The following is a 27,398-nucleotide window of genomic DNA, read 5'->3' as shown; positions in this document are numbered from 1 at the left end:
AAGGGATGGGAGAACCTGAAGGAAACAGAAGTTTCCACATGAAATAATAACTGCAGGAAGGAATAATTCCAGCACCACATCACACTGAGGTCATTGCCTGGGACACAGAAAAATCCCAACCTGGCAGAGATGTGCAAGTCCAGATTTTTTTCCACACGGTGGTGAAGACAATAAATAAATAAATGAAAGTCTGAGCCCTGCTGGAATGGTTTCCTTCACAATTAAAGGAAAACTTCACTCCAAAATTCATTGAGTCAATTAAAAAAAATCCAAAAAACCAAATCAGAATGTTCTGCTCAATTTTGGTTTGGCATTCTTTTAACTGAATAGGCAGAAGGGAATTCTCTCTTGAATGAAAAATGTTTTAACAAGCCCATGTTGATATTTAGAAGCCTTAATCCCATGTTAAAAATGGGTGAAAAAAACCTTTTTTCCATATATTTTGCAGCACAAATGATTCTTTGCATTGGGCCTGACTTTATAGATTTTCAGCACTGCCCAAATTCCACTTCAAATATTCTGTTTTCACAAAACTGCCTGCCTGTGGTCCAAAGCTCCAAAAGAAAGAGAAGTTATGGTGGAAGGCTGAATCCAAAATGCTCTATTAGAAACCCAGGCATGCAGCTAAAATTGGGAAAACTATGAGACAGCACCCAGGGCAGACAATATCCATGCACAGCAGCAGCAGCAGCTCATTGTCCCAGCTGAATCGAGAGAACAATTCTCTTCCATGATCAGCTCCTGCTCCCCATAAATATTCCTAAAGCAGCAGCAAGTTTTATAAATATGTGCAATTTCCCAGCTCCTTCCAACAGCTGGGTTTGCTTCCAGCTTGCCCAGGAGCATTAAAATCAAGATCTTCCTTTTTTCTGCTAAAATTGCTCTTCAGGCTTGGTAGTTCTTTTGATGAGGTCGACAGATCTCCTTCTTAATAAGAAAAAATATCAGATATTGTTGTATTTGAGTAAAAATTCTCTTATTACCATTCATTTGTAAGACTACCAAGAACAGAATATGCAGACATATCAAAAAATCCCAGTCATGGAGACCAGGACACACAAAAGTACCCACAGAAAATGTAGTGAATTTTATCCCATTATTGGAATTATTTATGTGAGCACCTGTATTTAAACACCATAATAAATTGAATTGTAAAATAAATAAATAGCAATGGCAAATAAGTTTATTAATTATAAATTATTAAGAATAAATAAATAATGGCAAATTAAGATAACCAGATTAGTTCTTGATACATGCACAGCTTAATAATGATCTAATCTGTGACAAATAATGTGCCAACAGCTTCAAAAAAAAAGGGGGAGTGATCATAAATAATGGACTGGATCCTGAAAAAATGATTTTAAGTGACAGTTCCTTTTATTTCAAGGATTAATTCCAGCCAGAATAGGCTTGGTCAAGTTCATAGTATCAAATTCACAGTAAAATTTGCACACTGAACAAATCAGTTCAGATTGCGGTGCCTGCTCTGAAGTGGTTTAAAATGCTCACAAGTGAATCCACACGAAACAAGAATCAGCCTGAACTAAAAACTGAGCAACTGTTGGAAATGTTTCATTCATGTTATTACATTTTTGCTGCCATTAAATACCAGAAAGAAAAGCATTTATCTATTTAACAGATCAATATCTATAGTAAATACAACTCAGGAGCTCAGTGCCTCCTCCCAGTGCTTCCTCAGGCTCCAAAATTATATTTCCCACACTCAACATTAATCCTCCACTCACCAACTGTTCCTAGAAGAATTATGATGAAAAACTTGAAGGCTGCAACAGCCCTCAACACCAACAGTCCCACAAATGTTCTCTCCATGCGTTGGGAAGTGTTCCTCACGTTGAGAACGTGCTGTTGGCACAAAAATCCCAACGGTTGTAAACCCTGCCTGCCCAAAATAGCTCTGGGAGGCAGGGGAAGGCTGGGATTTCTCAAAGGCAGAAATCCTTGAGCACAAAGGAGCACTGCAATTTGGCAATTTCCCAGTGGAAATACAAAAGCAGAATCCCAATGCTAAAATCCTAAAATCCTGCTGTTATTGTCCCTAATATACCACGGATCTGGAATGCCTTTGTTGAAAGTTTTTTCTTTAAAAGCCGTGGGTGTTTTGGGGTTGAAGGGTTTTTTACCAAGAAACGACAATTGATTGAAGTTTATTATCTCCACCACTAATGGTGATGATAAACCAGTGCAATAACAGCACCCTATAAGTGCAATTTGATTTTTTTGCGTAACATTCAGGGGCAGAAAAAGGAAGAGCTGCCTTATGGTTGTGGGGAAGGGCTGGGCTGGCATTTCTCAAAGGCAGAAATCCTTGAGCATAAAGGAGCACTGCAATTTGGCAATTTCCCAGGGGAAATACAAAAGCAGAATCCCAATGCTAAAATCATGGTGTTATTGTCCCTAATACACCAAAGACCTGGAATGTCTTTGTTGAAAGTTTTTTTATTTAAAAGCAGTGGGTGTTTTGGGGTTGGAGGGGTTTTTACCCCCAAAAAAATCTTGATTGAAGTTTATTATTTTATCTCCACCATTAATGGTGCTGATAAACCAGTGCAATAGCAGCGTCCTCTAACTGTGATTTGATTTTTTGTTTAACATCTAAGGGCACAAAGAGGAAGAGCTGCCCTCTGGTTGTGGGGAAGGTCTGTGCTGGAATTTCTCAAAGGCAGAAAACCTTGAGCAAAAGGAGCACTGCAATTTGGCAATTTCCCAGTGGAAATACAAAAGCAGAATCCCAATGCTAAAATCATGGTGTTATTGTCCCTAATACACCAAAGACCTGGAATGCCTTTGTTGAAAGTTTTTTCTTTAAAAGCAGTAGGTGTTTTGGGGTTGGAGGGGTTTTTACCCCCAAGAAAATCTTGATTGAAGTTTATTATTTTATCTCCACCATTAATGGTGCTGATAAACCAGTGCAATAACAGCACCCTATAAGTGCAATTTGATTTTTTTGCGTTACATTCAGGGGCAGAAAAAGGAAGAGCTGCCCTATGGTTGTGGGGAAGGGCTGGGCTGGGATTTCTCAATGGCAGAAATCCTTGAGCAAAAGGAGCACTGCAATTTGGCAATTTCCCAGTGGAAATACAAAAGCAGAATCCCAATGCTAAAATCCTAAAATCCTGCTGTTATTGTCCCTAATATACCAAAGACCTGGAATGTCTTTGTTGAAAGTTTTTTCTTTAAAAGCAGTGGGTGTTTTGGGGTTGGAGGGGTTTTTACCCCCAAAAAAATCTTGATTGAAGTTTATTATTTTATCTCCACCATTAATGGTGCTGATAAACCAGTGCAATAGCAGCGTCCTCTAACTGTGATTTGATTTTTTGTTTAACATTTAAGGGCACAAAGAGGAAGAGCTGCCCTCTGGTTGTGGGGAAGGTCTGTGCTGGAATTTCTCAAAGGCAGAAATCCTTGAGCAAAAGGAGCACTGCAATTTGGCAATTTCCCAGGGGAAATACAAAAGCAGAATCCCAATGCTAAAATCCTAAAATCCTGCTGTTATTGTCCCTAATATACCACGGACCTGGAATGCCTTTGTTGAAAGTTTTTTCTTTAAAAGCAGTGGGTGTTTTGGGGTTGAAGGGTTTTTTACCAAGAAACGACAATTGATTGAAGTTTATTATCTCCACCACTAATGGTGATGATAAACCAGTGCAATAACAGCACCCTATAAGTGTAATTTGATTTTTTTGCGTAACATTCAGGGGCAGAAAAAGGAAGAGCTGCCCTATGGTTGTGGGGAAGGGCTGGGCTGGGATTTCTCAAAGGCAGAAATCCTTGAGCAAAAGGAGCACTGCAATCTGGCAATTTCCCAGTGGAAATACAAAAGCAGAATGCCAATGCTAAAATCATGGTGTTATTGTCCCTAATATACCACGGACCTGGAATGTCTTTTTTGAAAGTTTTTTCTTTAAAAGCAGTGGGTGTTTTGGGGTTGGAGGGGTTTTTACCCCCAAAAAAATCTTGATTGAAGTTTATTATTTTATCTCCACCATTAATGGTGCTGATAAACCAGTGCAATAGCAGCGTCCTCTAACTGTGATTTGATTTTTTGTTTAACATCTAAGGGCACAAAGAGGAAGAGCTGCCCTCTGGTTGTGAGGAAAGTCTGTGCTGGAATTTCTCAAAGAAATTCCAGAAAACCTTGAGCAAAACAAGCACTACCCTTTGGCAAGCAGACACAGTTCTCCCAGTGAAAATACAAAAGCAGATTTCCAGTGCTAAAATCCTGGTGTTATTGTCCCTAATATTCCAAAGACCTGGAATGTTGTTGGAGGGGTTTTTTTTTTAAGCTTTGGATGTTTTGGGGTTGGAGGGGTTTTTACACAGAAAAGACAATTGATTGAGTTTTATTATTTTAACTCTTGAATGAAGTTTATTATTTTAGCTCCACTATAAATGGTACTGATAAACCAGTGAAATAATGGCATCCTAGAGCTATAATGTGATTTTTTGTTTAACATTCAAGGGCACAAAGAAGAAAAGCTGCCCTCTGGTTGTGGGGAAGGGCTGTGCTGGGATTCTCAAGGAAAAGGAGCTCTACAATTTGGCAATCAGACACAGCTCTCCCAGTGGAAATACAAAAGATTTCCAATGCTAAAATTCTGGTGTTATTGTCCCTGGAACTTGGAAAAAAGCAGTGGATGTTTTGGGTTTTCTGGGTTTTTTACCCAGAAAAGAAAATTGATTGAAATTTATTATTTTAGCTCTTGACTGAAGTTTATTATTTTTTTCTCCACCATTAATGGTGCTGATAAACCAATGAAATAATGGCACCCTAGGGCTATAATGGGATTTTTTGTTTAACGTTCAAGGGTAGCAAGAGGAAGAGCTGCCCCCTGGTCTGGTTGTGGGCAGGGAGAGGAAGACTGAGGGGAGGAAGCAAATTTCAGCCTCTTGGCTGAGCTCATCACTGCAAGCCAAGTGTTTGTGTAGAGCTCCCATCAAGGAGGGAATTTGCAGAGCCACAAATACCTCAGAATTAAAGACTCCTATTTAATCAAGTAAAAGTCAACTTTAAGAATCAATCAGGAAGAATTTTAAATATAAATTAGGACTAATTAATCAACTGAGCGTTGGGGTTTTTTTTTTCTATTTTGTAAAGGTGTTTAAAATGTACAAGCTTTTCTAAAACAAAGCTGTTCCTTTCCAGAACTTTCTAGGATTTTCAGAGCTCTCAATGCCACCTAGTTTACCTTCACAGACAAACCTGACACTGTGAGTTACACATATACCCAGAAATTTGCATTTTGCTTCAAAAAAATGTGTAATATGGGATGACAATTCCTCATAGCACCCCCATTTCTATGAAAATAATTCAGAATTATCCCACAGCAGCCCCTGAATTTCCAGTTGTGCAATTGATTTTCCACAGGCAGAAACAGGGTCTCAATAAGGCATTAAATTAATTGGAATTTTCTTCCAGTTCTCACTCGTCAGGTCCTGACCCATCATGAAATTGTTTAACCTTCAGCTAAAATATTTAACCTTTAGCTAGAGATGCAGAGCAGGAGGTGAATTTTCCTGTCACTTCAAAATGTGTAAGATCTTAAATGTGCATTGGAATGGACTCAAAAATTTTGGCCAACTCCTTCTCCTGGTTCAGGGTTTGTTTGCCCTCTGACTCTTCTTGCAGAGCATGAAACTGGGTTTCCTCAAGGAGTGTTGTTGTCTCATGGAATTATTATGATTATATAATGGATTTTATGTAATAAATTTACATATATATATATATATATATATATATATATATATTCTAACTATATATATATATATATAATTATGTGTAATCTATATATAGGTATAAATATCATTATATATAATATATATAATATTTATAATTATATTATAGATAATTTATATATTAATTATTTAAAAATTATGTATTTTATAATATATATTTATACATAATTTAAATATAATTATATAATATATATTTAATATGTGTTGTATATTTATATATATTTTTATATATATTATATATTATTCTATTATATCATGGATTCCCTCCAATGATTCGTTTCAGTGAATCAACATTTTCCAATGAAATCAGGATTTACCAGAGCATCCCTTATCATCTCCAGCTTAGATTCCTGCTTGATTTTCCTCACCTGCCTTAAAAAAAACCCTCAAAATAAAACCAACAACACAAAAACACACTCCCAAATGAACATCAGCACTGAGGTAAAAAAAAAAAAAAAAAGCTGGATGAAGTCTGGGAAGTGGAATCAATGTTATGACCAAAGGATTACAGGGGTAAAAAGGTAAAACCGGTGGCCTCAAAAAGTGAAAAGTGCCAGCTGGAAAAGATCAATATGTCAGCCAGACTCTGTTGTCACCAAATAAATGCATAACATTTCAAATAATTGCAAATATTAAAAATACAGAACATTAATTCAACGGTAATAAGAATTTTCCCCTGAATTTTGCACCAAAACGAATCATATGGGAGACTTTGTTTGAAAATTATCCTATCAATCCTCCAAGCCCTCCAGCAGGTTTGGTAATGGCCATCTCTAAATCTAGCAGTCACTTCTGCACTTTTCTGGGCACCACAGCACTATTCAATGTGTTACACTATAAATAGTGCAAACTATTTATTTATTTGTGCAGTAAAATCTGGGGGAAAAAAAAGATTTCTGAACTGGCAGGCAGAGATATCCTACAGCATAGAAACTCTTTTTTGTCTTTGGATGGTTTTTGTGATCATGGTGTTGAAGGAAAAGGGTCAGACTTGCCCAGGGTGGGCAGTGGAGATTTCTGCTCTGGTTTCTGCCCTCTGGGACAGGAGCCAGGGAAGGGCTGGGCTGGGCTCAGGGTGGGAATCAGGGAAAGGTTCCACCCTGAGGGTGCTGGCACTGCCCAGGGAATGGTGACATTGCCAAGGCTCCCAGAGCTCCAGGGGAGTTTGGACAGCACTGCCAGGGGTGCCAGGGTGGGACAGCTGGGGAGGGTCAGGAGTGGGGCTGGATGATCCCTGTGGGTCTCTCCTAACTCAGGATATTCCCTGAATCCAGGGACTGTCCTGTCCCTTCCAACCAAACCACAAAACCCAAATCTGGCAGACCTTGATCTTTCCCTAGGTGATAAATTGTGACCGTGTTCACAGGGGCTCCAGGATGAGGGAAGGAACGAGGATCTGACTCCATGTTTCAGAAGGCTGACTTATTATTTTATGATATATATTATATTAAAACTGTACTAAAAGAATAGAAGCAAGAATTTCATCAGAAGGCTGGCTAAGAATAGAAAAAGAAGAAATGATAACAAAAGCTTGTGTGTCAGACTCTCTGTCCAAGCCAGCTGACTGTGATTGGCCATTAATTAGAAGCAACCACCTGAGACCAATCCCAGATGCACCTGTTGCATTCCACAGCAGCAGATAATCAATGTTTACATTTTGTTCCTGAGGCCTCCCAGCTTCTCAGGAGGAAAAACCCTAAGGAAAGGATTTTTCATAAAAGATGTCTGTGACAATAAATCTGTTAAACTGACGGGCCCTGTCTTGGAATTTTCTGTTTCTCTGTAATGATTATAGGCCATAGAAATTTAGTGTAATTCAGGTTGTGAATCATGAGAAGGGCATGTGAATGGCATAGAGAGCATTTCACTGCACAAATCAGGAGGAAAAGATCAGGACGGGCTGGATTTGGAGCATCTCCAAACACAAAAGCTCTGTAACCTCTCTGAGCACCTGTTCCAGCATGTGAGCATCCTCCGAGTGAAAAAGTGATTCTGGGATCCTATGGGAAGCCCAGGACTTTTGCAGGAGAATAAAGAGCTCCCATTTCTTTGGGGAAAGGTGTGTTTGTGTGCCCCCAGCAGGACAGGCCAGCTCCTGCCAGCCCCTGAGCAACACCAGCTCTTATCTCCATGGTGACAGCTGAGGGATGGATGCGCCACGAAGCATTTACAGCACTCCTTGTGCATTAAGTATCATAACAAAAGCACAATAAATGGCCTCAGCACCCAGCCTAACAAGCATCCTTATCATCCTGACCCTGATTCTCCACGTTTCCCTTCCCTGTGGCTGCTCCACACCCCTAAAGCAGTTATCACACCTTGATGAGGGGTTATTGCTCTCTAACTTCCCTCCCTCTCAATGTTGCCGCTAAATCACCCCAAGGCTGCCTTGTAGGACACCAATCTGACAGTGCTGCAATTAATTTGTGGCTTTGAGAAGAAAAGGGGGTGTGATGCATAGAGAAAATGAGCGGGATCACACAATAAAACCCTTGGGCTGAAGAGAGGGTGGGTGAGGAGGCTGTGACTGCCACAGATTGATTTTCTCCTGATTTTCTCTCTCAGGGAAAGGCTTTGATCTCTCAGCTCTCCCTTCACGCCCTCAGCTCTGCAGGCATCCTCTGGGGATGTAAAGGGGCTCTCCCTGGGGAGCACAGACCTCTCCTTGTGCTCGTCCTCACAGAAATAGCAGATTTGTCTTTCCAAACAAGCTGTGGGTCTGCAGGTGGATAAAACCAGCACTGGGAGAGAAAAGAAACAATGGGAAGGATTCCACTGATTGATGAATGCAAAAAGATATTTGCTTTTACAAATAAACTTTAGGTTGGCTGATAAATGAAATTAGACATTGAAAGATGAAAGAAATAATGAGGGAAAAAAACCCCTAAGAACTAAAAATTAAAAGGGAGGGTTGTACATCAGAGGGAAATCTTTGGTATCAGGTGTTTTGGGAAGTCTGAAGCTCTCAAGTACCTCAGAAATGGGGAAACAGAGAAGGGAAATGTGGCTGGGAAATTGGGATAAAAAGGATTGGGTTATACATTAGAGGGAAAGGGAGGGTTGTGCACTAGAGGGAAATATTTGGTATCAGGTGTTTTGGGAAGTCTGAAGCTCTCAAGTACCTCAGAAATGGGGAAAGAGAGAAGGGAAATGGGAAATTGGGATAAAGAGGGAGGCTGTGTCCTCCAAAAATTTGAGAGACCCCAGGGAATGCCCCATGGCCTCTCCCTTTATTCAAATAAAGTAAAAGGATTCCTCTGTCTCCTTTTTGGACATAAACCTCTGGTGTTTGTGGGTTAATTTTCCTAACAATCCCACACTTGGAGCACTGAGATTCCACCCTCAGCAAGGCACTCCAGGGACAAGGGACACACAACCCAAAGCACAAAAATCCTCCCTGACCTCAAGAACTGCAATTCTCCCAAACACATTTCACACCCACAGGAAAGAACCCAGAATTTTTTACTCTTTCTGCTTGTATTTGCCAGCAGATGAATATATTCTCTCATTTTAGGGCCACATGCCAGTGATTTTTGCCCAACTGGAAATGACAAGGCTCTGCTATGAGACAGGTCCTCAATAAACACAGAGTTACCCCATATCAGAAATATAAGCACTGTTCAAGCCTATTTTTTTTTTTAAATTGACTTAATTCAGAGTCTTATACTTTCCACAACACCACTATCTACTAATTGTCCAGAGTGTCTGCTTTCCATGACCCAATCCAGCTTGCACAGGATGTTTTGGGTTTCTTCCTTTCTTTTTTAGGAGTTTTTTTTGCAGCAGCAGGGTGAATAGCAGGTGCACAGCAGCCAGCTCCCTCCTGGGGATGTGTTTGAGTTTCCAGCCCAGCACCAGCAGCTGCCTGAAGCTGCCTTTGCTGAGGTAATTTATTTATTTATTTCATTAAGCTTTGCCATCCTTGGGAGTGAGTTTGGGTCTGGGCCACAGGAGCTGACACTGGGGTGGGATACAGGACTGCAGTTTGTAAATCTCACAAGAACGGCCTTGTAAACAAAACTTGTACCACAAAGACATCTTCAGACTGGAAATAAAGGCAGAAATGTGGGCTTGGCTGGCTGCAGAGTGCAGAGCCTGCCTTCCCACTGCCAGGAATTTGGGGTAATATAGCCTTGGTATACAGGGTATGGGAATGGAGAGCTAAAATTGCAGTTCAGGAGCCAGTCCTAAAGCTGGAGAGATCAGCAGGAGCTGAGGACAAAAAACTTGTGTGAAAATAGGGAGTTGTAACTATTCTGTTTCATGGAGAAGAAATATGAAATTGGAGCAGCATTAGGGAACTCAGAGCTATGAATGTTTGTGTATCCCTGCGTGCTCCTGCAGAAGAAAAGGGGCAAATAATATTCTAAATATACAAAGTAAGACTGAAGACATTGCAATTTCTGTGCAGAAATTCTGTGCACACATAAAGACTAGGACGTGGCAACCACAGAGTTTTGGGAAGGGCAACTTTGCAAACCCCTAAGTTGTAAATTCCAGCCAGCAGCAGTGTCCTGCACCTGGAGGAATAATATTTTAACCCTGACACATTCATCAACAATGATAATAAACTGGAAATGTTCTATTTTGGCTAGAAAATTTTGGGAAGAGGATGGGTAGGGAAGGGCAGGTTCTAATGCGGAGTTTTATGGAGAAGAAATATGAAATTGGAGCAGCATTAGGGAACTTAGAGCTACAAATGTTTGTGTATCCCTGCGTGCTCCTGCAGAAGAAAAGGGACAAATAGTATTCTAAATATACAAAGTAAGACTGAAGACATTGCAATTTCTGTGCAGAAATTCTGTGCACACATAGAGACCAGGACGTGGCAACCACAGAGTTTTGGGAAGGGCAGCTTTGGAAACCCCTCAGTTGTAAATCCCAGCCAGCAGCAGTGAAGGAATAATATTTTAACCCTGACTCATGCAACAATAATAATAATAAATTTGAAATGTTCTATTTTGGCTATAAATTTGGGGAGAAGGATGGGCAGGGAAGGGCAGCTTCTGAACCATGAAGAGATCATACTCTGAATAAATATATGTTAATAAGTATATATTAAGAAATCTATATTTATCTATTATTTATATATTTATTTAAATACATATAATAAATAGATACAATAAATATATATTAATAAATATATACTCTGAATAAATGAGAGCAACTGCCACATTGCTAAAGCCTCTCTGTTGGGTCAGTGTAATTTGGATAATGAGCTAAAAGTTCCTGGGAGCCTCAATGGCAGAAAGAAGCAGAATTTGTTACCTTTGGCCAATCAGGGCATTGTTCCTCCGGGGATTGCTGTGCTCATCTGTGCCCTGGGGCTTTCCCTTGAATTTTGCAGCAATTTTCCTGCATTGCCACAGCAAATATCCCAGCTGGCCTTCCACCCTCTGCTCCTCCCTGCCCCTTCTGCTTTCTCATATTTAAAGTTCACAGCCCTGGTGATTTCTGTGGCCCGAACCTCTCCCACCTGCCCGTGCCCTGAGCTGTCCCTCAGTGCCCTGAACACCTTTTACTCTCTTCAGCTGTGGACCAGGGCTTAGATCCACCCTAAATATTCATTAAAAAGTTTATTTCCGCACTAAGGTGCAGCTAGGAAGGACTGAAATCATAAAATCACGATTTTGATTGAAATTTCCTATTTATGAAACCTTTCTCAGTTGTCAAAGAGGTCAGAAAAACCAACGAGAAGCACAAAAATCAGGTTTTTTTTTAACAAACCCGAGATGTCCTTAAATGCTCAGAGCACAGGAGAGTGGAGAAAAAAAAAAATGAGTTTAGAAAGCTCAGGGAGAGGAGGAGGAGAGCAGGAACTCTGCATGCATCTCATGAATGTTCTACTTTCCCCCTTTGAATGCAGACATCAGCCTTGGCCACGGCCAAAGCCTCGCCATGAAGGGCCATTCTTTGCTGTCACTTCAGCCTCAAACAAAAGACACTTCAGGAGATACAATCCTTGCTGCCCAGTTCCTTTTCCTGGGCTCTTACAATGGGCCCTAGTTTCTACTTTTTTTTTCTTTTTATTTTTTTTTCCCTTCCACACATCTTTTTCTCTTTTTTTTTTTTTTTTTAATTTTTTTGTTTCTGTCCTTTTTGCTCCTTCTTTCTGCCTCATTGAATCCATTAAGGCCTTTAGATGGGCTGCTATTGAGAAATAAATTTTCTTTGGGGCTAGTGACTGAGTTTTAACTGCTGGCAAGCAAGGCTTAACTCCTGAGGGGAGGGAAAATGATGGGTAAAATATAGAAAAAAACATTTCTGAGTTTGGATACCTAGCAGTGCCTTGCTTCTCAAGGAAAAGGAATAACCCAATGCCAGGAATTTTCCCACTTCTCCTCAAGGAAAAGGAATAACCCAATGCCAGGAATTTTCCCACTTCTCCTCAAGGAAAAGGAATAACCTAATGCCAGGAATTTTCCCACTTCTCCTCAAGGAAAAGGAATAACCAAATCCCAGGAATTTTCCCACTTCTCCTCAAGGAAAAGGAATAACTCAATCCCAGGAATTTTCCCACTTCTCCTCAAGGAAAAGGAATAACCAAATCCCAGGAATTTTCCCACTTCTCCTCAAGGAAAAGGAATAACCTAATCCCAGGAATTTTCCCACTTCTCCTCAAGGAAAAGGAATAACAATCCCAGGAATTTTCCCACTTCTCCTCAAGGAAAAGGAATAACCCAATCCCAGGAATTTTCCCACTTCTCCTCAAGGAAAATGGAATAACTCAATCCCAGGAATTTTCCCACTTCTCTCATGCATTAATCTTGACACACTGAGCTCTCTTTCTGCTGGTATTTCTCAGCAGATTAATATATTCTTTTATTTTTATTTTAGTGAGTGATTTTTGCACACTGGAAATGACAAGGCCTCAAGAGAGGCTCTGCTATAGAAGAGGTCCTCAATTAACACAAAATTACCCCCAGTCAGAAATATTTTTTGTTCAGGCCTATTTTTTTTAAATTATTTTAATTTTTTTATTGGTTTCCATCACAGAATTGTTGGCCCAGCTACATAAGTGTAAACTGCAGAAACAGAAATCCAAATTTCACTTGATTTTCTTCCTCACTTTATATCCCAGAACCAGCAAAAGACATATTAGCTCCCCTTATTAGAGGTTTTTTCTGTTTTGTGACTCAAAATTCTGTGACTTTTTCTTTGCAGCCTTGCTGCAGATCTTTAGGCAGAATAGAGAGGCTCCAAGCTTTACAGAGAGGTGAGCAATTAAATCCAACCAGCTTTAAATTAAGCAATTAAATCCAACCAGCTTTAAATTTTTAAGTTTAAATTTTAAGCTTGCAAAAGATGTTTTTCTTTGGAGAAACCATTGAAACTTCTGCTTGGTATTTGAAATTCTTTGGTTTAGGCAGGAAAAAGATCACATTTGGAAAGAACAGATATAGGGCTGAGTTATTTGGTTCTCCTCATTAGAATTCATAATTTTTTTTATTATCAAAACATTATGAATAAAAATAATATTGGACATAATTGGGGGGAGCATTATGTTGTGATAGATTATTTCAAAGCCACCAAAGCCCAGTTCAAAGCAAGAGAGCTAAAATTCACCTCAGAACCAGGACAAAAAACCTTAAACCTCAAATTTCTGAGAGTGACAGAAATAATTCACAAAATATAAAGAAATATGAGCTGGAAGTGCGTGGAGGGGTGCAAAAATAATTTATTATGTCTGGAAAATAAAGTTTTTTGGGGATGTGCACCCATGAACCATCCCCTGCTCCCCTCCAGGTGAAGGAGGGAGCAGAACTATAAAACCAGAGCTAAAGGGGAATATTTGGAATTCAATAGTGAGAGATGACACCACACTCAGCCAGCAGGGCCTGGGAGCTCCAGTTTTACATTTTAAATTGTTCACAAAAATTCTGGGTATTTTCATCAACATCAAAATGAAAAATCAATTATAACCAAAAGTTAACTACAGTTGCAGCTTTATTTTATATATTTAATTTAGTAGTGCACAGTGTGGAGCCTAATTTGTTGGGATAAACTCCCAACAGGTCAGGGGTCTATTTTATATTGAATTATTCAGAACTGCAGCCTGGGACAGGTGCTCCTCAAAACTGTAGCCATGATATTTTCTGAAAAATCCCTTTGCCAGGAGTTTTTCTCCTGAGAAGATGAGAGGCATCAGAAATGAAATGTAAACAATGGTTATCTGCTGCTGTGGAATGCAACAGGTGCATCTGTGATTGGTCTCATGGGGTTATTTTTAATTAATGGCCAATCACAGTCAGCTGGCTTGAACTCTCTGAGAGTCCCAAGATTTTATTATCATTCCATTCTATTCCTTGCTAGCCTTCTGATGAATCCTTTTTTTTTCTTCTTTAGTATAGTTTTAATGTATCATTTTCTTTTAATATAGTATATGTAATGAAATAATAAATCAGCCTTCTGAAACATGGAGTCAGATCCTCATCTCTTCCCTCAGCCTGAGACCCCTGTGAACACCACACACAAAACCATCATAAAATAAAACAACAACCCAGAGGTCTCTACCTTTAGTTACACCTTGTTAAAATGTGAGTGTGAACTAAAAATTTTTAATATATTTCCTTGGCCACCTCAGTGATTCATTACAAATGGTCTAGTTTTCAGTGACTCTTTCCTGTCCATCACAGATTAACAATAATGTCAAACCCCTTTTCAGGAGATTTTTCTGTTGTTGTTCACAGGATTCTGTGTCAAGATGTCCCAGCAAACAGGCTGTACCAGTTCTCTTTCATCTCTGGGGTTTTGACAGATATAATTAATGTAGATTTCCAAAAATGTCCTGACACTTCAGTGGCCCTTCAGTGCCTCCAGCTCAGCAAACCAAAGTGATCCTTGGCACTAATTACCACGTGATCCATGGCACTAATTACCAAGTGATCCATGGCACTAATTACCAAGTGATCCATGGCACTAATTACCATGTGATCCATGGCACTAATTACCAAGTGATCCCTGGCACTAATTACCAAGTGATCCATGGCACTAATTACCATGTGATCCATGGCACTAATTACCATGTGATCCCTGGCACTAATTACCATGAAATCCATGGCACTAATTACCATGTGATCCGTGGCACTAATTACCATGTGATCCATGGCACTAATTACCACGGGATCCCTGGCACTAATTACCATGAAATCCATGGCACTAATTACCACGTGATCCATGGCACTAATTACCAAGTGATCCATGGCACTAATTACCACGTGATCCATGGCACTAATCACCAAAGGGACCTATGGCACTAATTACCATGTGATTCATGGCACTAATTACCACGTGATCCGTGGCACTAATTACCACGTGATCCCTGGCACTAATTACCACGTGATCCATGGCACTAATTACCAAGTGATCCTTGGCACTAATTACCACATGATCCTTGACACTAATTACCACATGATCCATGGCACTAATTACCACATGATCCATGGCACTAATTACCACGGGATCCATGGCACTAATTACCAAGTGATCCATGCAACTAATTACCACATGACCCATGGCACTAATTACCAATTGATCCATGGCACTAATTATCAAGGGACCTATGGCACTAATTACCATGTGACCTATGGCACTAATTACCACATGACCCGTGGCACTAATTACCACGTGATCCATGGCACTAATTACCAAGGGACCTATGGCACTAATTACCACATGATCCATGGCACTAATTACCAAGTGATCCATGGCACTAATTACCACGTGATCCCTGGCACTAATTACCACGGGATCCCTGGCACTAATTACCACGTGATCCCTGGCACTAATTACCATGTGATCCATGGCACTAATTACCAAGTGATCCATGCAACTATTACCACATGACCCATGGCACTAATTACCAACTGATCCATGGCACTAATTACCAAGTGATCCATGGCACTAATTACCAAGTGATCCATGGCACTAATTACCAAGTGATCCTTGGCACTAATTACCAAGGGACCTATGGCACTAATTACCACGGGATCCCTGGCACTAGTTACCATGTGATCCAGGGCACTAATTAACAAATGATCCATGCCACTAATTATGATCCATGCCACTATAACATGATCCCTGGCACTAATTACTAAGGGATCCCTGGCACTAATTACCACGTGAGGAGCAGTGCAGCACAGCAAAGATCAGCAGCTGTGCAGTCACAACATGAATTTCAGGGAATCACAGAATAATTAAGGCCGGAAAAGACCAACCCCAAACCCAGCTCTGCCAAAGCCACCACTGTCCCCAAGGGCCACATCCACGCGTCCTTGGAACCCTTCCAGGGATGGGGATTAAACCACTGCCCTGGGAGCCTCTGCCTGTGCCTCAGCACCTTTTCAGGGCAGAAATTTTTCCCAATATCCATCCCAAACCTGCTGGAACCCAAGGCCAGCTCCTCTCATCCTGTCCCTTGTTCCCTGGGGGCAGAGCCTGACCCCACCTAGCTGCACCTTCCTGCCAGATAATTTTAGAGAGCAATAAAGTCCTCCTTGAGCCTCTCTTTCTCCAGGCTGGACATTCCTTTTGTTCCTTTTGGAGGCATTTTTCCCAATATCCATCCCAAACCTGCTGGAACCCAAGGCCACCTCCTGTCCCTTGTTCCCTGGGGGCAGAGCCTGATCCCTCCTGCCAGACCATTTTAGAGCAATAAGATCCTCCCTGAATCCCTTTTCTCCAGGCTGGATATCCCCAGATCCCTCAGAAATTCAGCTTAAACCCCTCAGACTGCTCAGAGCTTTAAATACACTCAGCGCCTCTGTAGGACTCTGGTCCAAGTTTTGTGTGTAAAGCTTAAATTAAATGCTCAAAGCAGGAAATATCTGAGGGTTGGAATGGAATCTAACTGATTTTTCTAAATGGAACTTTTGGAGAAAATTACAGGTGAAGGCAATAAGCACAATCACAGGGAAAAGAGGAAAAAATCACAAGCAAAAGAGAAAAACAAGAAATTATCCCCTCATTTGCACATATCTTGCTTCTCGTGGTACCTACAGGAGCAAAGCTGTTCCTCTGAAAACATAAAAAGTTCTCTGCTTTGCTCTGGTGTTTGTAACTTTTCCAGTGGGGCTGTGTAGAAAGTGGAAGATTTAATGAATAATGAAGGGGACAAGGACAGTATCAGAGCCCTTTGTCCTTTTAGGTTTATATCCAACAGCCACAAATGCTGCCAGGTCATTTCTCAGGGTTTACAACAGCGAGCTGCAAACTGAGCAGCGTCCTTCTAGAGCTGCAGTGCATTCCCAGTGATAAATCAGGGGAGAAGAGCCCTGTGCAATCATGAATCTGTTATTTTTTCGACTCACAGGAGTATTTCATCATGAATCTTACTGTTTTTGACTCACAGGAGTATTTAATCCAGCATTTTAGCTCCTGTTTCTGCAAAAAGAGAAGCCACATCCCAGCTTTACTCGTGTGCCACAGCAAACCCTGCAGAGCTCTCTGGGCTGTGGGTGACAGATTCTGCAGGCTGGAAAGGGGTAAAAAGTGTCAGACAGAGCCCAAATATTATCAAAGGCTTGATGAGAGTCTGCAAGACATTTGCAAATTAAATTATGACCTGAAAAGCCAAGCAGATTCATTTTAGACCCTCTTGGCTCTGGGGCTACAACATCCCTGCTCCCAGCACCTCCCTTTGTATTCCAAATATAAAATATTGAGGGGCAGCTTAAATTCAGCACCTTCCAACATCAGCAGGAAGTGGAAATTCAGGGAACTTCGAGCACAAAGAGAAGGAAAGGATCAAAATATTCAGAAGTCAGAATCAGAATAATATCCAGTGATTATGGCGTGTAGAGGAGTTCCAGGAAATGTTGAAGAAAGGGTTCCTGTGAGATTTTTCTCTCTTGCAGCTGGTTCTGCACAATGAGAAGGATTTCTCATCACTTATTAACCAGTAACTAGCGTAGAAGTAAAAAATCACTGAGCAAGAACTGTTTGAGTTTAGCTCTGGCAAAAGAATATTTTGTAAAGAGTATCTTGTAAAAGATATAGAATATCTTTTGCAAAAGAATATCTTGTAAAAATATTTGCATTATTTTTACAAGAACCCGTTGAAAAAGACCCAAAATATATGAGAATTCAGTGTTCATACAATCAGTGTGATATTCTAATACTCAATAAAATCCAGAGGGAGAATATTCTTTCAACACTTCCCATCAGAAAATTCTGCCTCGGTGTTGAGTCATAGCGTGACAAAACATCATCCACCCTTTAATTAATGTGCTGTGGGTGGGGTAAAATGTTCTGGTATCAATAAATTTTAATTGATACAAAGACTGTGGGGGTTTTAATACTTTTGATTCAGCTTCTCCTCATCTACAGAACAAATCCTGAAACATCTCAATGCTGATTTGCTCTCATTCCCACTCAAGTGATCCAGGCAGGAAAGATAGATTGTTTTTAAACTTGAGTCTATTAATTGAGATTATTAATACAGAAATCTTTTAAAATCACTAATCGGAGACACTCAAACCAATGCTCTGTAGTGACACAGATGATACAAAAAATAGGCTTTGATTTGGGCTGGATAACAGAAATGTAACAAGGTAATAAAAAAGAAATAATTTTTAAACAAAATTAAATATTGTAATGAAGCAACATGTAGGGAATAATTGATTAATGGAGGGAAATTAAGGATTGGAAGAGGTTTTACAAAGACATGAGCAATCCCTTAAAAACCTTAAAGGTTTTTAAGATGCAGACAAACACCAAGACAACAGCTCCAAGTTCAGTGCTGAGCCTTCTTTGACCAAGAAGTTTCACCAGAGACTTTCCAAGGTCCCTCTTTTACACTTTTATACTTTTAAACTTTTACACTTTATAAAACTTTTATAACTCCAAGTTCCTGCCAGGGTTTCAGACCAGGGACATCAGCACAGGACTGGGATGTGTTGATGCACCCAAAAATTAACCAAGAGCAGGAAAGAAAACTTCCAATGCTCTCCTGTAACTTTGAGTCCAGCAGGCTCCTCCCTCCAAAAGGACACAGAGACCTGAGCTCAATGAAATGGTTTGTTTGCAAAAATTCTCATGAAAATAAAAAAATAGAAAGGAAAATATTAGGGGTACTACCTTCAGCAAGTAATTTAGGAAAAATGCATTGGCAGCTACTGGGGTTGCTCTTTCAAATTTTAAATTTAGTTAAATTACTAAATGGATAATCAAGATCAATAAAAGAGCAGGTTGCCTTCTTCCTGAAGATTTCATTAATGAAATGGGAAGATCAAAAAATTAGGGAGACTCAGCAGCTCTGTGTACAATACAGAAAAACTCAGAATTTTCATAACCACAAATCAAAAGAAATCAAAAAGCATTTTGGAAATCAAAAGAAACCAGAAATCAGAAGTATTTTGGAAAAATCAGATCCTGAACCAAACCTAATGATGAGAGACTGGAATGAGAATTTAAATATTAAAAAATTAACGTTCTTCAGTCTTCTAGATAGTTTTTACCTCATCTTTGGAAGCATTTGATCTCAGCTACTGACAGGTCTTCTCCATGAGGTGGAGATCAGGTATTAACAAGCAATTTGCAAAATACAAAATTATGGTAACTGCACTGGCATATTTTCCTCCTTCTGATTTTGAGTTTCTCATTGAAGGGTCCTGCATTTTGCATATTTTCAACATTTAAAATGTGAAAGCTGGCACACAAATACCTCCAGATCTAAGATTGGATAATTCAGGGCAAGAAATCTTGAATAATTAAGGACAAGGAGACCTGAAAGGGCACAAATCCATTTCACCTGAAAGCTGCCAGAATCACCTGGATTTATTTTGCTGTTTCACAGCTGTTGGAAGGGAAAATGGAAATGCTTGGTGAGAAAGTGATGAATTTCAAGAACAGTAATGGAAAAGTTTGGAACATCCTGTTAACAGTGTAATAGGCACTTCCTCTGGAGTTAAACTTGATGTTAGTCTTAATATATTTAATATCCTGAAATATTAAATATTCATGATCTGTGGTAGTGCTGGTTGGAGAGTGATGGAGTTATTTTATAACAGCTTTTAAGGCTTGGATTTTTTTTCCATCATGCATTAGAATGCAGAGTAAAAAAGAGGAGAAGGGTGAACCAACTTCCTGAATATTTCAGAAAGCACAAGTGTGTGAGAGGACACACCTTCTCCATCTCACCTCTGTTTCCCCTGTCCTCTTTCTCTCCACTCTCCTGTCCCACAGACACCTCCCTTTGAAAAGGTTTCAAAGGTGATAAAACTTTAAGAAGTTTTTTGCTTTGAATAAATGTATTTTTTCATTGAAATTATCCAATCCTATTAAAGCATGTCATAAATTTAACAGACTGTTACATTATTATCATAAAAACCCCCAGAAGTCAATTTTAAATGTTTCCTGGAAATGAGCATATAATAAATTCAATTTAGTGGGAAGGCTTATGGATGAGCTTAAATATGAATTTTAGAAATGGCATTAGATTTGAAATGGAAACTTCAGCTGAGAAATCTTCTACATCATTTATATTTCAAAGCATTTAATCCATTTACAGCATCCCCACCACCTGAGTGCTGCCTTTGTTTTTGAGCTGGGAATTTTGCTGCTCTGGGAAGGCATGGGAATGCCATGGCCCAGATTCCCAGAGATTAGGCTGGGAAAAGTGGAAGAATATTGAATAAACAGTGCATTAAAAAATTAAAAATAGTAAATTTACGCCCAGGGTGAAAAAACCTGCACTGCAGAAACAGAGCTGGGAAAAGGAATTATCAATATTATATCATATCGATTATCAATACGATATTGAATTATCAATATTAGCAAGAAGAAACATTTAATCCATTTATAGCATCCCCAATACCTGAGTGTTGCCTTTGTTTTTGAGCTGGGAATTTTGCTGCTTTGGGAAGGCAATGCCATGGCCCAGATTCCCAGAGATTAGGCTGGAAAAAGTGGCAGAATATTGAATAAACCGTGCATTAAAAAATTTAAAAAAGGTAAATTTACGCCCAGGGTGAAAAAACCTGCACTGCAGAAACAGAGCTGGGAAAAGGAATTATCAATATTATATCATATCGATTATCAATACGATATTGAATTATCAATATTAGCAAGAAGAAACATTTAATCCATTTATAGCATCCCCACCACCTGAGTGCTGCCTTTGTTTTTGAGCTGGGAATTTTGCTGCTCTGGGAAGGCAATGCCATGGCCCAGATTCCCAGAGATTAGGCTGGAAAAAGTGGCAGAATATTGAATAAACCGTGCATTAAAAAATTAAAAAAAAGGTAAATGCCCAGGGGAAAAACCTGCACTGCAGAAACAGAGTTGGAAAAAGGAATTATCAATATTATATCATATAAATTATCAATATGATATTGAATTATTAATATAGGACAGATCCCTCCTGAGAGCCAGGGACCCTGTGGAAAGGCAGGTTCATGGGTACCACTGAGAAATGTGGGAATTTACCAGTCCTGAGGAATTCCTCAGGATTCTGGAAACAGAGCAGCTGCTCATGGCAAACTGATTTAAATGGTGCAATTATATCATGATTCTGCCTCTTACAGAACCTTGGTCTAAGTGTTTTAAGCTTGAGACCTATAAAGCTGAATATTGGGTATGAATTCCCTTCTCTTTGCGCTTCTGCTGCAAGATTAGAAGTTATTTCTGCTTGTTGAAAAGTTTATTATCCCATTTCTCGTGCCCAAGACAGGCTGTTCTCTCCTAGGCTGACCTCATGAGGAGGTAGTTATCAAAATCACACTGAAATGAAATCAATTTATTCCACCTAGCTAAAGCTGAGGGTTTCGCTAAGCCATCAGAAAAAGGAAAAAGAAAAGGTCCGACAGGTTATCCACCTTCAAAGCACAAGATCTGGTTCTGGGGAAATGGTATAAACTGAAAGAATGGAAAAACAATAAAATCCAGGATGTAAACTCCAGAAATGTGAAATCAATCCTTTCTAAAGTAACTTCAGCCCCTTCTGAGCCCAGGGCTGCTGCCGTGCTGTGTCTGTGAGTGCTGCCCAGCCTCGCGTGCGGGCACACACCTGCAGCCACAGAGCTTTCCCTGCACCCCTGGGGCACATTAAACCATGCTAGAATACATTTCCATCCTCAGACATTCCTTCTGATGCAGAAAAAAAATCCAGTTTTGCTCAGTTTCATTTCTTCCCTTCAGCTGCAGCCCCTCAGTGTTGTAGTGTGTTGTTAAGTTTCTTGTGTTATTCCCCCAATTTATGTATTGTTCTCCCCTATTATGTGTAAAATGGTTTCGTTCCCCCAGTTTTTCCCGCCACTGCTAGCCTGTCAGCTAAGTTGCCATAGTAACCGCTATTCATAGTTGCCGATGTGTAATTGCTCCTCCCCTGGTTTCCCTTATAAGTGAAAGTTGTTCCTCCCTGTCCAGTCAATCACCCCTTTCCTCCTCCCAGGTTTCGAGAACCTTCTCCTCTCTGGAGATGGTGGCTGGCTGGGGTCCCAGGACACCTCCTTTACCTTTTGATTATTGGTCTCCATGGAGTGTCAGTTCTGTGAAGTTCATCCCCTCACCTTTCCCGATTGGTTCCGCCTGTACCCACCCCCCTCCTTTATAATCCTGTTTCACCCCCTATGAAAAACTTTTTCCCGGTTGGTTTCCCCGTGTTTGGATCCCGCAACACCTTCAATAAACCGATGTTTAACCCCCGGGAAATGGTCAGCTCCGTTCCTCCCCTATACCAGCGGTGTGAGCCAGTCCGCAGCCAGCACAGCCCGAGGCCCTCAGACGCCGAAGGGCGCTGGCCAGGAATTGCAGAGGGGCGTCGGCCTTTCGCCCTCAGCTAGCCGGACTCTAAACTTCGGGCCACATATGCCCCCCTCTGCACCTCAGAAAACTCCAAAGTGTTCATGCACCTCCCTGAGCCCACAGCACATGTGTGAGGACATTGATCTTGTCATTCCCTTGGGTCACTTTGGCTTCTCCAGATTCCTCTCTTTAGGATTTTTCCCCTGCCTCTAAACTGTTCATTCTCATCCTGATGCCTCAGGTTTGAGTTTTTATATTTTCACATTCTGTTCTGCTTTAGTGTGTGGGTCTGGGTTCCTATGAGGGCATGGAGAGCTCTGTGCACAGAGCAGGGAGACAAAACAATTCCTGCTCCAGCTGGGCACCAAGGACAAATGATCCCAATCTCAGCCCAGGAGCACAAACCCCGTGGGCTGGAGAGAGAAAAACAAGCAGGGTGGGACTGCAGGGGCTAAAGCTGGGATGGGACGATGAACTGCAAGGTGCAAATGGAGCAGAACTGATCAAACTGAGAGACCCAGTGCCCCTCGTGCATTTTGGGGCCATTTTGGTTCATCTTGGCTTCATTTTATGACAATTTTGGTCCACCTTGGGTTCATTTTGGGACCATTTTTGCTCATCTTGGGTGCAGCCCTGGCTGGGCTCTTGTGCTGCCCAAGGTGGATCCATTGAGGAGATCCTTTGGATAAATCCCTACTTTATCTCCATCCAGCCCCTGTTTTATGTCAGCCTTCCCAAGGCATCACTCCCTGCTCCTGGCAGCATTCTCAGCAGTGATTTTGTGATTTTCCTTGCACTGATCAAGGTGGGGCTGCAGGAATCTCTGTGTGTGTGTGTGTGTGTGGAAATTCTTCTTATGTGTGCGGAAATTTCTTGGGAAATGCAGCAGCAGCTTGAGTGGCACTGTTGGCAAACACACCCAGAATCAGCAACCGGGAGCAGCCAAAATGTTGGTAGCATCAAGGGTGTGTGCAGCTGACACAGCTGAAAAAATTCACTCTGGTGTTTTCTAAATTTCAAAATTCCATTACGTGTCAAATATTTCACTTATAAACAAGATCACTAAAACAGAAATAAAAACATCCTCAACCACAACCCAAACTACAGAAGAAACAATTGAAAATCAGGTATTTCAATGCAGCAGTTTTGTTCCTGGTTTCCTTTATTTCCAACATGAGAATCCATTGACTTTTTAAAATCTTCCTTCCGGATCTGTGGCTCTTTTCCTCTCTCAGTGTTGTTGATTATTCACAGATTCCACTCAGAGCTGTGGTTGACACCACTCCAGGGGCAGATTCTCCCTCACCCCATGGCTTCCTGTCCCTGCTCCCAGGATTGAGTGGAATTCACTCAAAAAGTCCTAAATATTTTTATTTTCCCCCATAACATCCCTGTCTTGGTCCCTCTCTGAGTGTTTCATTATTTCTGCTCTTGGTGTTCAATCTGTATTTTTAAATTCTCTTTTTATGTGCATCAAATCTCTCAGTGACTCTCTTGTGGGACTGAGAGTTTTGACTCCTGAAATTTGGGGCAAAATCCAAATTTTGCAGAATTTACACACAGAAATCAACACAACCTGGTTTCTTTCCAGTAAAGCTCATTGCCAGATTAACAAAAATAAAATGTATTTTAAAATTCACTTTTTATGTCAAATCTCTCAGTGACTCTCTTGTGGGACTGAGAGTTTTGACTCCTGAAATTTGGGGCAAAATCCAAATTTTGCAGAATTTCTGCACAGAAATCAACACAACCTGGTTTCTTTCCAGTAAAGCTCATTGCTAGATTAACAAAAATAAAATGTATTTTAAAATTCTCTTTTTATGTCAAATCTCTCAGTGACTCTCTTGTGGAACCGAGAGTTTTGACTCCTGAAATTTGGGTCAAAATCCAAATTTTGCAGAATATTTACACAGAAATCAACACTTTTTTTTTCAATAAATCTCATTGCTAAATTAGCAAAAATAAAACAAAACCACCCAAGAGAATTAGAGAAAAAGCAAATTGCGAAACCAAAAGGACCAAAAAACGCGAAGAACTCTTAATTACAATTAATTACGGTTCCTCACAGATGTGAAATTCTCCTCTTCTGGTGGAAATAAATATTTCAGGCTCACCTTTCCAGTGGATTTGGTGCCTTTCCAGATGCAGAAGTAGCAAATAGTCCAAGCAGCCAGGAGGCACAGGGCGAGCTCCCAGCGCAGATTCCCAATGTGCTCAATCCCATCGGAAATCGCCAGCACCCTCCGTCTTCCATGGGGAAAAAAGGGAAAAAAATTAGAATTTTTTATAATGTCACTCCATGGGAAACGCTGGGATAAAAGTCAATTAATTACAAAAAAAAAAAAAAATTTGAATATTGAGCTGAAATGGTGCTACGTGGGAAATATTGGGATAAAAGTCCGTAAGTTACAAAAAAATGAGAATATTGAGCTAAAACAGCACTACGTGGGAGATACTGGGATAAAAGCGAATTAATTACAAAAAAAAAAAAAAATTGAATATTGAGCTGAAATGGTGCTACGTGGGAAATACTGGGATAAAAGTCAATAAATTAAAAAAAAAAATGAGAATATTGAGCTAAAACAGCACTACGTGGGAGATACTGGGATAAAAGTGAATTAGTTACAAAATAAAAATTAGAATATTGAGCTGAAACAGCACTACATAGTAAATACTGGAATAAAAGTCAATTCATTACAAAAAAAAATTAGAATATTGAGCTAAAACGGTGCTACATGTGAAATGCTGGGATAAAAGCGAATTGATTACCAAAAAAATTATAAAATCGAGCTCAAACAGCATTGCATGGGAAATATTGGGATAAAAGTCAATTAATTAAAAAAAAATTTGAATACTGAGCTAAAATGGTGCTATGTGGGAAATATTGGGATAAAAGTCAATAAATTACAAAAAAAATGAGAATATTGAGCTAAAACAGCACTACGTGGGAGATACTGGGATAAAAGCGAATTAATTACAAAATAAAAATTAGAATATTGAGCTGAAACAGCACTACGTAGTAAATACTGGAATAAAAGTCAATTCATTACAAAAAAAATTAGAATATTGAGCTAAAACGGTGCTACATGTGAAATGCTGGGATAAAAGTGAATTGATTACCAAAAAAAATTATAAAATCGAGCTCAAACAGCATTGCATGGGAAATATTGGGATAAAAGTCAATTAATTAAAAAAAATTTGAATACTGAGCTAAAATGGCACTATGTGGGAAATATTGGGATAAAAGTCAATAAGTTACAAAAAAATGAGAATATTGAGCTAAAACAGCACTACGTGGGAGATACTGGGATAAAAGCGAATTAATTACAAAATAAAAATTAGAATATTGAGCTGAAACAGCACTACATAGTAAATACTGGAATAAAAGTCAATTCATTACAAAAAAAAAATTAGAATATTGAGCTAAAACGGTGCTACGTGTGAAATGCTGGATAAATGTGAATTCATTACAAAAAAAAGATGATAATAGCAAAGAAAAAAAGTATATGGAATACTGGGAAAAAACTGAATTAATTACAAAAAAAATTAGAATATTGAGCTAAAACGGTGCTATATGTGAAATGCTGGGATAAAAGTGAATTGATTACCAAAAAAAATTATAAAATCGAGCTCAAACAGCATTACATGGGAAATACTGGGATAAAAATAAATTAATCACAAAAAATATGATAATAGCAAGGAAAACAACATTGTATATGGAATACTGGAATAAAAGTCAATTAATTACAAAAAAAAATTACAAATTAGAATATTAAGTTGATTAGACTAGTAAGTTAAAATGGTACTACGTGGGAAATATTGGGATAAAACTGACTTAATTGCAAAAAACCCCATTATAATATTGAAGAAAATGGCATTACATATGAAAAACTGGGATACAATTGAATTAATTACAAAAAAAATAGAATATTGAGCTAAAACAGCACTATGTGTGAAATTACACACGACAAAGTAGGATAAAACTGAAATAATAACCAAAAAAATCTAATGTTGAGCTGGAACACCACTGCATGGGAAATACTGGGATAAAGCTGATTTCATTACAAAGAAAAGATGATAATAGTGAAGAAAACAGCATTGTATATGGAATACTCAGAAAAAACTGAATTAATTACAAAAAAAAAATAGAATATTGAGCTAAAACAGCACTACATAGGAAATACTGGGATAAAAATGAATTAATTACAAAAAAATTATAATATTGAGCTGAAATGGTGCTACATGTGAAATGCTGGGATAAATGTGAATTCATTACAAAAAAAAAGATGATAATAGCAAAGAAAAAAAGTATATGGAATACTGGGAAAAAACTGAATTAATTACAAAAAAAATTAGAATATTGAGCTAAAACAGCACTACATGTGAAATGCTGGGATAAAAGTCAATTAATTACAAAAAACAAAGATTATATTATTGAAGAAAACAGCATTGCATATGAAAAACCAGGATAAAATTGAATTACAAAATTTAGAATAAAACACACTATGTGTGAAATACTGGGCTAAAACAATTAATTACAAAGAAAAGATGATAATATTTGAAGAAAACCAGCATTACTTGTGAAACAATGGGTTAAAACTGAATTAATTTGATTAAAAGACTCCTCTTTACCCACTACTGAAAACACCTCATGCTACAGTAGAAAGAGACATAAAAGCAGAATATTCCAGGTATTTTGTATCTGGTTAGAAATAAACAAATGCTTCACTTTTCTGAGTTAGCGACAAAATTTTAATTTTAGAACAACTTTTCCTTAAAGTCAAAGAAAAATAAATTATTTTAATTATTTATTTTAATTATTTCTATATTTAATTATTTACCAATATATATGAGCTAAAAATAAAACACTTCCTAAATAAATGGTTTTTCAATTTGATTTC

At 39.2% G+C, this 27,398-nt stretch overlaps 1 protein-coding gene across 1 annotated transcript in view; it reads right to left on the bottom strand.

The window, feature by feature from the left end:
* SLC6A11 (solute carrier family 6 member 11) overlaps positions 1 to 27,398 on the bottom strand; it is a 115,045-nt gene that overhangs the window by 61,670 nt on the left and 25,977 nt on the right. Inside the window, exon 6 of the mRNA XM_064724415.1 lies at positions 24,612 to 24,744. Coding sequence (XP_064580485.1) covers positions 24,612 to 24,744 — 133 coding nt within the window. The remainder of the gene's footprint in view (positions 1 to 24,611; positions 24,745 to 27,398) is intronic.

Source organism: Zonotrichia leucophrys, chromosome 12 (genome assembly GCF_028769735.1).
Source record: "Zonotrichia leucophrys gambelii isolate GWCS_2022_RI chromosome 12, RI_Zleu_2.0, whole genome shotgun sequence".
NCBI lineage: Eukaryota > Metazoa > Chordata > Aves > Passeriformes > Passerellidae > Zonotrichia > Zonotrichia leucophrys.
Note: the sequence above shows the minus strand (reverse complement) of the source record. Positions and strands in the feature narration are given on the sequence as shown.